The 17,363-nt window shown below is 40.8% G+C and overlaps 1 protein-coding gene across 1 annotated transcript in view; it reads left to right on the plus strand.

The window, feature by feature from the left end:
• The window catches only part of LOC308082952 (inositol 1,4,5-trisphosphate-gated calcium channel ITPR1-like), a 144,763-nt gene that overhangs the window by 20,839 nt on the left and 106,561 nt on the right, over positions 1-17,363 (plus strand). Inside the window, exons 4-6 of the mRNA XM_080425032.1 lie at positions 13,391-13,506; positions 14,894-14,980; positions 16,768-16,926. Of these exons, the coding sequence (XP_080281158.1) occupies positions 13,391-13,506; positions 14,894-14,980; positions 16,768-16,926 (362 nt within the window). The remainder of the gene's footprint in view (positions 1-13,390; positions 13,507-14,893; positions 14,981-16,767; positions 16,927-17,363) is intronic.

The following is a 17,363-nucleotide window of genomic DNA, read 5'->3' on the forward strand; positions in this document are numbered from 1 at the left end:
GGAAGCAGTTTATTTTTTTGTGGTGCTCAAACTTTTCCATGTCAAGGACCCCCCAAAATGATATGTATTTGGCTACGGACCCCCATCTCAAAATATGTTGTTCCAGGGACCCCCCAGAAGCGAAGATTTGAGTTACAAATGTTCACTTTAAAACGTATATATTCAAAGATTTGCACACATTTTCAAGATTTTTCAAAAAAAAAGGCAAATAAATGTTAAGATGTCACAGATGCGTTCCTGGTCTTAATGGGTATCGTTGCTGTGTTTAGGTTTGTATATATTTATGTACATATTTAGCCGGTGTCTTCATTTACTGTACTGGAAGCCTTGTGATCAGTGTTGCCATGTCCGCTTATTATAAGCGACTTTGGGCCTGTTTTTCTGTAAAGTTGCCTGTAAATATTGGTTAGTTGCGGGTTGTGTTTTTTTGGGGGGAAATTGTGTTTAAAGTGTAGTTGCTTATGTGGGCCGGCTTCCTAATAATTGTTTTTAAGCAATAATTAAGGACCCCCAAGGTAATATGTAGCCTATTTGTCCGTAGCGCAGACCCCCATCTGAAAATATTTTATGCCAGAGACCCCCGTACCAGATTTATGTTGTTAGAATGGTTAAAAAAATATATTATTTCAAGATCTTTTGAAAATACAGTAACAGGTTTAAAGTGCTCATGTGGCCTATGACAGCCGCCTGTTTTGGGCTTGTTTTCGTAGACCCTGGTTGCTTGTTTCTCTCGCAGAACCTGGCAACGACTGCTTGTGATGCTTATCTGAGTGAAGAGACTATTTTTAGACCTAGAGTCCTACACAGGAAGTAGTATTCATGTGTGTGTGTGTGTGTGTGTGTGTGTGTGTGTGTGTGTTCTGTGGACTGACTTCCATGCATGGGCGTTTTTTACGTGGGTGGTTACATGGTTTGTGTGTCCACTAAACAGAGCCTGGTTGCTCACAAATAAACACATTCACCTTCTAGAGGTTGATTAGATGTGATGCCTCACTCTCCCTCTCTCTCTGTCACTTAAAGGGCAAGACCACTTTGGTAGAGGTTTGGGTTGTGTAGTTACCTTGCCATGATGTAACTCCAAAGGTGGGCAAGAACTCAAAAATAATTGCTCCATTGATTAGAAATTGATCATTCAAAATATGCTCCTCATTGACTTACATTGTACGGTAAAACAGCTCTCAAAGTCACTCTTTTAGCACATAAATGAACACAAACAAAGCTGATTCAGACAATATAGAACATCACCAAACCCAGTACTGTTTGTTTTTTTAATAAAAATGTCAACTTCCTGTTGATTTTGCCATTTTTAATAAGTAGAAAACCTGGACTGAATCCGCGGATCCGGATCCAGATCTTCAAATAGTAAAATCAACAGGAAGTTGACATTTTTATTAAAAAAAACAAACAGTACTGGGTTTGGTGATGCTCTATATTGTCTGAATCAGCTCTGTTTGGGTTCATTTATGTGCTAAAAGAGTGACTTTGAGAGCTGTTTTACCGTACAATGTAAGTCAATGAGGAGCATATTTTGAATGATCAATTTCTAATCAATGGAGCAATTATTTTTGAGTTCTTGCCCACCTTTGGAGTTACATCATGGCAAGGTAACTACACAACCCAAACCTCTACCAAAGTGGTCTTACCCTTTAATAACTTAATAATGCACTTGAGATTTCATTTGCATCCAAACCTGACCTTTTGATGAGTAGCCACACACACACACACACACACACACACACACACACACACACACACACACACACACACACACACACACACACACACACACACACACACACACACTCTCTCTCTTATCCGTATGGTCTGGAGACAGAACAGAATACAGATTGTATTGTATTTATAACTCACACACAAGGCTTTGATCTCTGCTACATTCTCAGTATTCCTCTCTTAGTCAGGAGGTCATGGAGTTCATCGTCTCCCCCTAGAGGTGATCAGTGTCACTGCACCGCAAACATACTGTTGGAAAACACAAAGCAGAACCCCTGTGTGTGTGTGTGTGTGTGTGTGTGTGTGTGTGTGTGTGTGTGTGTGTGTGTGTGTGTGTGTGTGTGTGTGTGTGTGTGTGTGTGTGTGTGTGTGTGTGTGTGTGTGTGTGTGTGTGTGTGTGTGTGTGTGTGTGTGTGTGTGTGTGTGTGTGTGTGTGTGTGTGTGTGTGTGTGTGTGTGTGTGTGTGTGTGGTTTACATTACCGTACATTAAACATTGTGTTCATGCTGCTCACATTCACAGCCTTAATGTTCACATTCACAGCCTTAATGTTTCACTGTGACCATAAAAGGATTGTATAACCTTATATGTGACTATACAAGGATTGTATAACCTTATATGTGACTATAAAAGGATTCTATAATATATAAAAGGATTCTATAAGTTGCAAAGCTGTTTGTCATAAAGAAGCTGGTGGCGTCTGTAATGATTTTTTTTTTCTTTGCCTCTTAGGTTTATTAAACACATTTCATAAAGTATGAAATGTGTTTAATAAACCTAAGAGGCAAAGAAAAAAAAAATCTTTCAACACTTGCACAATTAGCCAAATTAGCCGATCTACAAGCTCACAACAACGCATCGCCGCGTTAACGGACGGCACTTCTGATATTTTATTTTACCGTTTTGGCTTGAGACCGTTGTGGTGTAAATGGGGCCTTAGTTTAGTTCAGTCATAACATATTCCCTGCCAATCACGTAGATCTACCTTTTTTAAATTTTTTATACACAGAACCAGGAGAACCAGGAGATCACGTGATCCATATATTCCATAGATAGATTCACTTCCTGATTAAAGTATTTGGGAAATATTCTGTATCTCGCCTCCTGTGTTTTACCCTGCATTTTTGGCGAGACATGCTATTTTCAACGGCCTACAACAAGCCAACGGGAGGTCGTGATAACATTTATTTTGGTTGCGGGAGCACAGTGAAACCCTCAGTGATTAGCAACCATCAGGGGATCCATCATACTGGAGATAAATATTATGTGACTAGTTGAAACGGTAAGAAAAATCGCAGCAGCTACAAAAAGCGGATGCATAGTACCGGCAGTGAATGTGTTAAGAGTGGATTAGTAAATGATGAAGGTTGTGAACCAACAACCTCTACATCAACATAAGAGTCTGTAGAAGTGTTGAAGAGCAGCTGTCACTGTGAAACCTCTCCTCTCCATATTATAACTGTTTGTGTTTTTTCATAAATTAACTCTCTACATTGATCATACTACAGCGTCACACAAAATCATCACAAGTAGCAGATCTACAAGCTCGAAACGCGGCGCGAAGTGACTCGCTTCGAGCATGCGCCGCTTTGTGAGCTTGTAGATCGGCTATTTTGGCCAAACGGGAAGGCATCTGTGTCATTTTAAAGATTTTAGCTATAACCATTATTTTATACTTTGACTATTCAAAAAAATAGCAGATCTACAAGCTGACAGCGCGGCACCGAGTGCCACGCTGTGAGCTTGTAGATCTGCTATTTTTAGAAAAATCGTGAAAATGTATGCAAATCTATGAATATATATTTTTAAAGGGAACATTTTTTACTCAAATCTTTGCTTCTGGGGGGTCCCTGGAACAACACATTTTCAGATGGGGGTCCTTGACACCACTGATATTATAGCAACAAGTTTGTTTTCATAAAACTGTTAGTATTTAGAAGACATTTGTAGATCTGTTCCCAGATTGAATGGTTTTAGTAAAACATGTGAAACAAAGCCCTCTGTCAGAGAAGAGCCTGTCAATCACAGGGAGGTGTGTTCAACACCAGCTGACTCTCTGCTTTTAACCCTTTAAGACCTGGAACGCATGCTGTGTCCTTTTTAGATTCCAAAACAAATAGCAGATCTACAAGCTCATAGCCTAGTATACCGAGTGCCGCGCTACAAGCTTGTAGATCTGAAATTGTTTTGAAAAATCGTGGAAAATGTGTTCAAATCTTTGAATATATATATATATATATATATATATTCAAAGATTTTTTTTAAAAGCAAACATTTGGAACTCAAATCTTTGCTGGGGGATTCTACAAATGTCTTCTAAATCTGTTTTTTGAAAAAACGTATGTTGTTATTATATCAGTGGTTCAAACTTTTTCCATGTCAAGGACCCCCAAAATTACCTGTATTTGGTCACGGACCCCCCCCCCCCCCCCCCCCCAGGCAAAGTTTTGAGTTAAAAATATTCGCTTTAAAAGAATATACTGTATATGAATGCCTCCAGACAGGGTCTTCTCTCTCTCTCTCTCTCTCTCTCTGTCTCTCTCTCTGTCTCTCTCTCTCTCTCTCTCTCTCTCTCTCTCTCTGTCTCTCTCTGTCTCTCTCTCTCTCTCTCTCTCTCTCTCTCTCTCTCTCTCTCTGTCTCTGTCTCTGTCTCTCTCTCTCTCTCTCTCTCTCTCTCTCTCTCTCTCTCTCTCTCTCTCTCTCTCTCTCTCTCTCTCTCTCTCTCTCTCTCTCTCTCTCTCTGTCTCTCTCTCTCTCTCTCTCTCCCTTTTTTTCGGTTTGTTTTCATTTACCTGGTTGCTCATTTCTCTCGCAACATCTGGCAACACTGCTAGTGGACAGTCATTCAGTTCTCTTAGTAAGAGGAAGTTGGCACACAGTGCCGGCAGGGCAGACCTGGCATGGGCCCAGTGCCCACTCACTTGGCATGGGCCCAGTGCCCACTCACCTGGCATGGGCCCAGTGCCCACACATATATACAGTAGGGATTATTAACAAATTCAATTCAGGAACACATAGCTGTGTCTTTTTAGATTTATATAGCTCATTATGTTATAAGTACAGATACAGTACAGTACAGACTAGATACAGTCTGTATGTCACATGTTTTAATGCATACAGACCACAGTACAGACTAGATACAGTCTGTATGTCACAGGAAGTGAATGGAGCGGTAAGTCTTTGGATCACGTGATCTTCTGGTTCTTTGTAAAAAAAGATTAAAGAAACAAAAAAACACATCAATGACACTGAATGAGTTAAAGAACACTCATGGGGGAGGAATGGGAGATAATCCTGGTTTAGTGGAGTCTGTGGGCCTGTTGCCAGGCAGACCAGAGCCTGTCCGCTGTCACCACTGAGGTATGCTCACCATTTCCTCCTAATGTAAGCACCCTGCAGCAGCACCCTGCAGCAGCACCCTGTTCTCCTAACACCCTCTCTCTCTCTCTCTCTCTCTACACCGCGGTCTGTGGTGGAACTACACTGTGTGTGTGTGTGTGTGTGTGTGTGTGTGTGTGTGTGTGTGTGTGTGTGTGTGTGTGTGTGTGTGTGTGTGTGTGTGTGTGTGTGTGTGTGTGTGTGTGTGTGTGTGTGTGTGTGTGTGTGTGTGTGTGTGTGGGTGGGTGTGTGTAACTCTTTTAACTCATTAAAACAGGCAAAGCATCTGTCATTTTAGATTATAACCATTAATTTATACTTTGGCTATTCAAAAATAGCAGATCTACAATACCATCTGGTCACATGTTTTAATGCATACAGACCACAGTACAGACTAGATACAGTCTGTGGTCACATGTTTTAATACATACAGACCACAGTACAGACTAGATACAGTCTGTATGTCACATGTTTTAATGCATACAGACCACAGTACAGACTAGATACAGTCTGTATGTCACATGTTTTAATACATACAGACCACAGTACAGACTAGATACAGTCTGTGGTCACATGTTTTAATACATACAGACCACAGTACAGACTAGATACAGTCTGTATGTCACATGTTTTAATGCATACAGACCACAGTACAGACTAGATACAGTCTGTATGTCACATGTTTTAATGCATACAGACCACAGTACAGACTAGATACAGTCTGTATGTCACATGTTTTAATACATACAGACCACAGTACAGACTAGATACAGTCTGTATGTCACATGTTTTAATGCATACAGACCACAGTACAGACTAGATACAGTCTGTGGTCACATGTTTTAATACATACAGACCACAGTACAGACTAGATACAGTCTGTATGTCACATGTTTTAATACATACAGACCACAGTACAGACTAGATACAGTCTGTATGTCACATGTTTTAATGCATACAGACCACAGTACAGACTAGATACAGTCTGTATGTCACATGTTTTAATACATACAGACCACAGTACAGACTAGATACAGTCTGTATGTCACATGTTTTAATACATACAGACCACAGTACAGACTAGATACAGTTTGTATGTCACATGTTTTAATGCATACAGACCACAGTACAGACTAGATACAGTCTGTATGTCACATGTTTTAATGCATACAGACCACAGTACAGACTAGATACAGTCTGTATGTCACATGTTTTAATACATACAGACCACAGTACAGACTAGATACAGTCTGTATGTCACATGTTTTAATGCATACAGACCACAGTACAGACTAGATACAGTCTGTATGTCACATGTTTTAATACATACAGACCACAGTACAGACTAGATACAGTCTGTATGTCACATGTTTTAATGCATACAGACCACAGTACAGACTAGATACAGTCTGTATGTCACATGTTTTAATACATACAGACCACAGTACAGACTAGATACAGTCTGTATGTCACATGTTTTAATACATACAGACCACAGTACAGACTAGATACAGTCTGTATGTCACATGTTTTAATACATACAGACCACAGTACAGACTAGACAACAGTCTGTATGTCACATGTTTTAATACATACATACAGACCACAGTACAGACTAGATACAGTCTGTATGTCACATGTTTTAATACATACAGACCACAGTACAGACTAGATACAGTCTGTATGTCACATGTTTTAATACATACATACAGACCACAGTACAGACTAGATACAGTCTGTATGTCACATGTTTTAATACATACAGACCACAGTACAGACTAGATACAGTCTGTATGTCACATGTTTTAATACATACAGACCACAGTACAGACTAGATACAGTCTGTATGTCACATGTTTTAATACATACAGACCACAGTACAGTCTGTGGTCACATCTACAGCGCTTAATGATGGTGGTTGATGGTTGAACAAACTTGAGGATTATTATGCTTTGCAGCAAACTGAACTTATGTGTCCGTGTGTCTCTTCATCCGTTTGATCTTCTTTACACGACACATATATCTGCATATCAGTAGGTCTTTTCCTCCATTAGAGCCTACATAGTACTGTAGGGTTTTCCTCCATTAGAGGACTGTATGTAGCAGAGATGAGCTCAACCTGCCAGTCCAGGAGAGCCTGTGATGTGATGTCACCTACAGCTGACACCAAGGACTGGCCTTCAATGTGTGTGTGTGTGTGTGTGTGTGTGTGTGTGTGTGTGTGTGTGTGTGTGTGTGTGTGTGTGTGTGTGTGTGTGTGTGTGTGTGTGTGTGTGTGTGTGTGTGTGTGTGTGTGTGTGTGTGTGTGTGTGTGTGTGTGTGTGTGTGTGTGTGTGTGTGTGTGTGTTAGACATTCTTCTATGGTTGACTCCTTTTTCACCCCAGCTAGTTTATGTTCTATCAACACTCTCATCACACACACACACACACACATTTACAACATTGAGCGGGAGAACAGATAAGAGCTCTCTCTCTTTCTATCCTCCCCCTCCCCCCTTTCTGTCTCTCTCTCTCTCTCTCTCTCTCATTCCAGTTTCACTTCCTTCTCATATGTTTGTCTTCTTCTCCTCCTCTTTTCTGTCAGAATAACATAAACTACAAGTGGGGGGGGGGGGCGGTGGAGAGAGAGAGAGAGAGAGACCACCCTTTTCCAGTGGTGTAAAAGTATTTTTACTCGAGTACCAATGTTTTAATACTTTATTCCTCTACTCCATTACATCTCAGAGGCTATTAATAGCCTCCAACTCCACTACAACTGTTACAGTTACAAGTTACTTTGCATATTTAGATAATTGCATAGAAAACATGCATGAACCACTGAAGTCATGTTTTATACAATGTGTAGCACCTTGTGAGCTGTCAGATCTGATATGTTTGAAAGATGTGGCGAATGTTGTTTGGGGCGAGGTACTCTATTATGTTCATACCAATACTGTTGTACTTTTATAGTAGTATTTCTATTTCATACTTTTACTTAGAGCAATCAGAGTACACCTCTCTCTCTCTCTCTCTCTCTCTCTCTCTCTCTCTCTCTCTCTCCCTCTCTCTCTCTCCCTCTCCCTCTCCCTCTCTCTCCCCCTCCTCCTCCTCCTCCTCCTCTCTCTGCTGGCCTTATTTGGTGAAGTTGCTGTGGCTGCTAGAGAGAGAGAGAGAGAGAGAGAGAGAGAGAGAGAGAGAGAGAGAGAGAGAGAGAGAGAGAGAGAGAGAGAGAGAGAGAGAGAGAGAAGAGAGAGAGAGGAGAGAGAGAGAGAGAGAGAGAGAGAGAGAGAGAGAGAGAGAGAGAGAGAGAGAGAGAGAGAGAGAGAGAGAGAGAGAGAGAGAGACTCTGTTTGAGGGAGAGAGAGATCTGAAGGGAGGAGGTTCTAATATTAGTTTTCTGACTTAACCATAAGAATTCAGAGAGAGAGAGAGAGAGAGAGAGAGAGAGAGAGAGAGAGAGACCCCCAGTCTATCACTAAGGATGGTGATGACTACCCTGACTCCTCCAGATGGGGGGGACCGGTCCAACCAATCACCGGGTGTGACGCCATGGAGAAGCGCCTGATGATGCGTTGTAGTTCTTTCTCTGTTCATCATGGTTGAATAGGATACAAAAGAACTACAACAGATGCTACTTTACGTCATGTAGACACCTCGATGCGATTGGTTGGAGTTAGCACGCCCAGACCAGGTGATAGAAAGACGGTCCCAACCAATCACCTGCCAAGTAGCTTGAACAAAGGGACCGCCCTCTTCAGCGGTTGGGTTACAGAGATCCCAGATGGAAGTGGGTTGTGCAGTGTTGTAAAGTAACTAAGTACATTTACTCAAGTACTGTACTTAAGTACAATTTTGAGTTTTTTTTACTTTACCAGAGTATTTCCAATTTTCAGTACTTTTACTTCTACTCCACTACATCTCAGAGGCAAATATTGTACTTTTACTCCACTACAATTATTAGAAAACTTTAGTTATTAGTTACTTTTCAGGTATAAATTATGATATTATAAAACATACATTAACCACTTTAGCTCTGTTTTATACCTAGGCTATTTGAAAATAGCAGATCTACAAGCTCACAACGCGTCGCATCGCGACGCGTTGTGAGCTTGTAGATCTGCTATTTTCAAACATTTTAGTACTTTTACTTTTGGTACTTTAAGTATATTTTGATGACAATACTTCTTCGTGCCAGGGACAACAACACTGATGTGTGATTGGCTGTGGCTCAGGAGGTAGAGCTGGTCGTCCAATGATCCATGGCTCGGCGGTTCGAATCCCGGCTCCTCCTGTCCACATGTGGAAGTGTCCTTGGGCAAAGACTCTGAACCCTACATTGCCTCCAATGTTGTAAAGCGCCTTGAGAAAGTTTGAGTACTTAGAAATGCGCCATAAAAATGCAATTCATTATATGTGTTTGGCTGCGGACCCCCATCTAAAAATGTTTTTGTTTATATATATATATATATATATATATATATATATATATATATATATATATATATATATATATATATATATATATATATATATCAAAACTAGCAGATCTAGAAGCTCATAGCTTGAATATCTGCTATTTTTGAATATCTCTGGATTAAAGGAGCATTTCACCCCTGGAAGAACTTACAGTTACAGTCACTCAATGTTAATAATATTTATAGTAGATAACAGTAGCAACATTTTAAATGTGCACCCTTATGGCCAGAAAAATATAGAAGTCTGTGTGTTTGACTGGGGTTTGACTGGACTGCTGCATTACTACAATGACCATAATGCTTTGGGGCACTGCCCTTCCTTGTGGGGAGGGGAGGGGGTGTGGCCTACATTGTAGTCAGGAAATAAGGTGAGATAAAGAGACTATGAGTCAAATGACTCATAGTCAAAACACAAAAAAACACACCAGGATCATGTCTATACAGCCTGCTCTCTGTATGGAAACGAAGCTCACAGACCTTCCCTTTTAGCCCGAGGCTGTTCTCTTATGTTACGTTATGTAACTCCACAACGCTGGCGTTTATACCATCAACCACTGGACCCATTCAATCCAGGAAATCACTTAACACAGGGGTCTTCAACGTTTTCAGGCCAAGGACCCCCTAGCTGAGAGAGAGATGAAGCAGGGACCCCCTCTATATTGTATAAAATTGCTTTTCAGATTAAAGTTTTTTTTTTGTACTTAGTCTGCTCTTTTTTCCCTCTACACCTATTGCTTCTTTGCCAAAAATAGCAGATCTACAAGCTCTCAACGCCTCGCAGCGTTAGGCGTTGAGAGCTTGTAGATCTGCTATTTTCGGCTAACGTTCCCCTCAGAAAATGAGTTTTAGGGTTCAAGTGGTTAATGTAAAAAAACTAAATCCTATCACACAAAGATTTGGCGGACCCCCTAGGGGTCCCGGACCTCCTGTTGAAGACCCCTGACTATTCAAAAATAGCAGATCTACAAGCTCATAGCACTATGAGCTTGTAGATCTTCTATTTTTGAAAACACTTGACAATGTGTGCAAATCTTTGAATATATATATGTATATATATATATATATATACATTTTGAACTCAAATCTTTGCCTTTTGTGGGGGTCCCTGGAAATACATATTTTGAGATGGGGGTCCGTATACATATCATTTTGGGGGTCCTTGACATGGTGTGTGTGTGTGTGTGTGTGTGTGTGTGTGTGTGTGTGTGTGTGTGTGTGTGTCGGCATGGCGACGGTGTGAAGCATGTCAGTTAAATGACAGGATGTCATGTGATAGTGTGTCTCCTCAGATTGTTCCTGTTGTAACCATGACCACCACAACACATCCTTTGATCATCAGGGAACATTATGCAAACACCTGTGTGTGTGTGTGTGTGTGTGTGTGTGCGCGCGCGCGTGCGTGCGCAGATTTTAGAAGTTGGGGGCTCCAAGCAAAGCTCAGGTTCGCTATAATTGAATTACCTTTTTTTAAATGTATTATAATTTTTGCCCTGAAAACATTAAGTCGGGTGTCGAGATTATTCTTTTTTACGCAAGTGCCTAGCCTGCCTAGTGCAAATATCCACCTGTGTGTGTGTGTGTGTGTGTGTGTGTGTGTGTGGGGGGGAAGTGAGTGCATCACTGGTCAACATCAAACCGGTGTCTAGCAGCGTCACAGTATTTTCTTGGAGCTAAACACATTTTCAGACGGTCTGGGGGTTTAATAGTTAACAGAGTGTTTACATCCTGAACAGCTTGTTTTCTACAACGTCTACTTCCTGTCCTTTACAGTTTAACCCCGACCTCTCTGGAGTCCATGCTCCACCAGAGAACGTTCTCAGATGTTCTCCTATAACTAACGTAGCTCACTCACCATATTTAGACATACTGTACGTTGTGTATATCGTTGTCGTCACGCAGAGTTTCACATTTTAGTTTTTCCTAAATTAACCCATTAGATCCGGGAAAGCATCTCTGTCATTTTAGATGTGTTTGGCTATTTCTGAAAAATCGTGAAAATATGTGCAAATTCTGTGAGTGTGTGTGTGTGTGTGTGTGTGTGTGTGTGTGTGTGTGTGTGTGTGTGTGTGTGTGTGTGTGTGTGTGTGTGTATATATATATTCAAAGATTTGCACACATTGTCACAATTTTTCTAAAATATGTATAAAATAATTATCTCAAATCTAAAATGACACAGATGATGCATAATACTAATGAATGTAATACAAAACCAAACCAGTAGACCTAATAGATGTGTGACACTGTCACACCAAAAGTGGTGACCTATTGGGTAGAATTATTACGCAATCAAAACACAGCAAGGCACCGGTCACCGGATGGAATGGGTTAATGAATAGAATAGAGGACTTTTACTTGTAACAGAGTAGAAATACAGAGTAGTTTTTTGTATATTGTGGTATTGATACTTCTTAGATAAAAACTCTAAAAAGACGACTTCTTCCACCACTACTGGCCTCATCGGTCTTCCCACACGTTCTGATATGGACAGTAAAGCCATCACACGTTAACTCATTCACTGCCAGAGTAAATGCATAAATAAATCATCCACTGCCAGCGATTTTTCTATTTTCTTATCTTTTCAAGTAGTCACAGAATATTTATCTCCAGTATGATGGATCCCCTGATTGCTGGTTGCTAATCACTGAGGGTTTCACTGTGCTGAACATTTTTAACTAACATCCTTGCTTCTGGGGATTCTACAAATGTCTTCTAAATCCTGACAGTTTTTATTTAAACTTATGTTGCTATAATATCAGTGGTTCTCAAACTCTTTCATGTCAAGGACCCCCAAAATGATATGTATTTGGCCGCGGACCCCCATCTCAAAATATGTTGTTCCAGGGACCCCCCCAGAAGCAAAAATTTGAGGCACAAATGTTTGCTTTAAAAAATATATATAAATATATAAGATTGGCAAATAAGATTTGCACACATTTTCACGTTTTTTCAAAAAAAATAGCAGATCTACAAGCTCATAGCACGGCACTCGGTGCCGCGCAATGAGCTTGTAGATCTGCTATTTATTTGAATAGCCAAATAAATCTAAAGTGACACAGATATGTTCCCGGATTGAATGAGTGAAGCATCATAAATGCAAATGACACTGACTGACCATCCTCTATACATGGTCCCTTCAGACTCATCATGCCATCCTCTATACATGGTCACTTCAGACTCATCATGTCATCCTCTATACATGGTCACTTCAGACTCATCATGTCATCCTCTATACATGGTCACTTCAGACTCATCATGCCATCCTCTATACATGGTCCCTTCAGACTCATCATGTCATCCTCTATACATGGTCCCTTCAGACTCATCATGTCATCCTCTATACATGGTCACTTCAGACTCATCATGTCATCCTCTATACATGGTCACTTCAGACTCATCATGCCATCCTCTATACATGGTCCCTTCAGACTCATCATGTCATCCTCTATACATGGTCACTTCAGACTCATCATGCCATCCTCTATACATGGTCACTTCAGACTCATCATGCCATCCGGACCAAAGATACAGAACTTTGAAAAGGCAAAAAGTTCATTTTAATAGGAGTTCAGTCACATGGCTGTCCTACACACACTGTGTCTCTGATAGGATGGTTCTGTGTTCTGTGACCCTTCAGTCACATGGCTGTCCTACACACACTGTCTCTCTGATAGGATGGTTCTGTGTTATACTGAGGACTTTATGTGTTGTCTTGGTGTTGTGTTGTTGTGTGTTATATTGGTGTGTGTCTTTCTGTTCAACAGACTGTGAGACTGAACATTTGGGACAATAAAGACTGATTATTAATTATTATGATTACTGTGTTTTCAGACTGTCTGTTCAGACTGTGTCCTATGAACCGTTACTCGGCCCAGAAACAGTTCTGGAAAGCAGCCAAACCGGGAGGGAACAGCACTACTGACACTGTGCTGCTCAACAAGTTACATGTGAGTTACACACCACACACACACACACACACACACCACACACACACACCACACACACACACACACACACACACACACACACACACACACACACACACACACACACACACACACACACACACACACACACACTACTGACACTGTGCTGCTCAACAAGTTACATGTGAGTTACACCACACACACACACACACACACACACACACACACACACACACACACACACACACACACACACACACACACACACACACACACACACACACACACACACACACCACTGACACTGTGCTGCTTTACATGTGAGTCAAAACTCTTTTTCTTTAGTATTATTTATGTATTTATAAAATAGTGAAGACAGCTTTAAGTTCACTTATCGGCTATTGTCACTACATTTGTGTGACTCTCTTGTATGATAGAATATGGAGATACAAGGTTTCTGCCTGACAGCAACGAAGATCACTTAAGGTTCATACTGTAGGTTCATAGGTTCAGGATTTGTAGTGCTCTCCCCATCCATTATTACACTGTCCCGGGGAGCAGGCATCAGACCATAAGACTAGGACAACCATAACTCAGTCACACTGTCTGTCAGTCAGTCACAACTTCAGAACAATCAAAGTGTTTTGATACAGAGTCCTTGTATAGACATGTTTCCCTCTCTACTCCATGTAATACCTTTTAAAGTCTTCTGTATCTTCTCTATAGGAGCCCACACACTCATAAAGTGAACATTTCTGTGGGGATCTAACATAGTTTTAGGTTAAAAAGCCTCCGTGGTGAAGCATGAATATCTGACTGATGACTGAGTCAGTGTTGCTGCTACGCTGCTGTCTAACGTACTGTACTGTACTGTACTGTACTACTGTACTGTACCGTACTGTACTGTACCATTCATGTTTAAAGGGATAGTTCACCCACAAAATGACTTTTTTTCTATGGATTAGTCCCCCATGGAGACTTGAATTCATGGATATTTTATATTTTTTGTCTCATTCCTAAGACAATAATTTGATGACCGGCATCGGTTCCGTTAGGAGACACAAAGCGCCTCCTTTGTGTCTCCTAACGGAACCGATGCCTACCGGTCCGCTGGTCATCACATTATCATTAAAACAAAAAAATATCCATGAATTCAAGTTTCCATGGTGTGACTGATTAATGGTAAAAAAGCCATTTTTTTGGGTGAACTATCTCTTTAATATAGTTACTGACAGAAACCTTGTAGCTCCACATTCCTTTTTTTGTTCTTCTCACACATGAACAGTGTTGGGTAACGTTGCTTTTAAAAGTAACTTGCTACGTTACAGGATTACTGCCAATTCTGTTACGTTACAGGACCATTTTAATCCCTCTCCTCTCTTTTTTCCCATTTGACTTCATTTCCCAGCATGCAGCTGACTTGGAGAAGAAACAGAATGACTCTGAAAACAGGAAGCTGCTGGGAACAGTCATTCAGTACGGAAACGTCATCCAGGTGTGTATGACTGTAGTGTCAACGTCATCCAGGTGTGTATGACAACGTTTGTACCACTTCTGCAAACTTTGGAAGCCGATCTTAGCCAATCAGGATGGAATATGAAACATGGGACAGATCCGTCTTGCTAAAATGGTGGTGGCGCTTTAACAGGTGTATGTGAAAAATATGGGGCAGAGGTTCTGCTCTGGCATCCTCTATTGTGTGTGCCAGTGTTAATTTTGACAGCAAATTATATTTTAGTCTTTTGAATCAAATTCCATTTAGTCATCTGAAAATGTTTAGTTTTTGTCTAGTTTTAGGCGACTAAATATCATAAGATACTAGTCGCAAGGACCATATCAAGGACCATATCAAGGACCATATCAAGGACCATATCAAGGACCTTATCAAGGACCTCATTGGAAACAAGACCGCAAGGACTTTAAAGGAGAGATCCGGACATTTTCTTTGATGTGTCGCTAATCACTCACCATCATTGAAATGGACGTTGAGTTATTCCAGAGAGTCCCGTGTCCTGCAGTCTGGCGACCCCCTCCGTGGCATAATGGGAGCCCGTGTAAGAGTGAAATTCGTCTATTATAACCGATGCAAAGTTAGTTTTTTCTCTACTACTGCTCATCGTGGAGTCTCATGATACTCAAACATGCACTGAAAGTCGCGCACGAGTTATCGTTCGTGCAGAACTAGACGACGCTGGTTGCTTACTTCTTCCACAGAACCTGGCGTCTGTGGAAGAAGTAAGCAACCAGCATCATCTCGTTCTGCATGAACGATAGCTCGTTCGCGACATTCAGTGCACGTTTGAGTATCATGAGACTCCACAATGAGCAAAAAACTAACTTTGCATCGGTTATAATAGACGATTTTCACTCTTACACGGGCTCCCATTATGCCAACGGAGGGGGTCGACAGACTGCACGACAAGGGACTCTCTGAAATAACTCAACGTCCCTTTCAATGATGGTGAGTGATTAGCGACACATCAAAGATAACACTTAAAATGGGCGGATCTCTCCTTTAATGAACGGACCTTTTAGACAAAGTATTTTAAATGTAACTGTGCTGTTTTAATTTTTTTAAATAAAATATTCAATCAATCAATTAATCGATCAACTAAATCTACAGTTGATTTAGTCGACTAAAATGTATTTTGGCGGTGCCTTGACGTAATGGCTGATTTTACACTTGGTTGCATACTGTTGTGAGCTTGTAGATCTGCTATTTTCAGAGCGCAACACCCGAGTGCAACCAAACATAAAATGACTTGTCTTTTAGTTCTACTGGATCTCTTCTCCACTAGATCCCTCACTGACATTTTGGTCTAGTTTTTATTTGTTGACGAAATTGTCAATATATTTAGTCTTAGTTTTAGTCATCATAGAGTAGTTTTTAGTCGACAAAATCACCACTGGTGTGTGCACACATCCATCAGGCCAACGGTGCCGCAGAATAGCTGCTCGCAGACGGACGAACAGACGAACACACACACACACGGACGGACAGACGAACACACACACACGGACGGACGGACAGATGGACGGACAGGGTGCACAACCTAGTCTCCACCACGCCTTCAGTCTGGCGGAGACAATAATAATAATAATATGTATATTTGTTTTAAAAAAAGTGGGGAAAGTTTGGGAAACACTAATATATATATATATATATATATATATATATATATATATATATATATTATATTTATGGTATATATATATATATATATATATATATATATATATATATATATATATATACCATGCCATCATTTTGCTTGATTTCAGCTGCTCCACCTGAAGAGTAATAAGTACCTGACGGTCAACAAGCGTCTGCCGGCGCTGCTGGAGAAGAACGCCATGAGAGTGATGCTGGACACCGCTGGAAACGAGGGCTCCTGGTTCTACATCCAGCCCTTCTACAAGCTGCGCTCCATCGGAGACAGTGTGAGTCACGACTATCTAACCTAACTACCTAACCTAACCTAACCTAACCTAACCTAACTAACCTAACCTAACTAACCCTAACCTAACTAACCCTAAACTAACCTAACTAACCCTAACCTAACCTAACCTAAACTAACCTAACTAACCCTAACCTAACCTAACCTAACCTAACCTAAACTAACCTAACTAACCCTAACCTAACCTAACCTAACCTAACCTAACCTAACCTACCCAACCCAACCCAACCCAACCCTACCTTACTTTACCTAACCTAACCCTAACCTAACCCTAACCTACCTAACCCTAACCTAACCTAACCTAACTAACCCTTCTACAAGCTGCGCTCTATCAGAGACAGTGTGAGTAACAGGTGGTGATGTATTGATCATGTGTGTGTGTCATGGTAACAGGTGGTGATGTATTGATCATGTATTGAT

Source organism: Gymnoscopelus braueri (genome assembly GCF_963280865.1).
Source record: "Gymnoscopelus braueri genome assembly, chromosome: 3".
Classification (NCBI taxonomy): Eukaryota; Metazoa; Chordata; class Actinopteri; order Myctophiformes; family Myctophidae; genus Gymnoscopelus; species Gymnoscopelus braueri.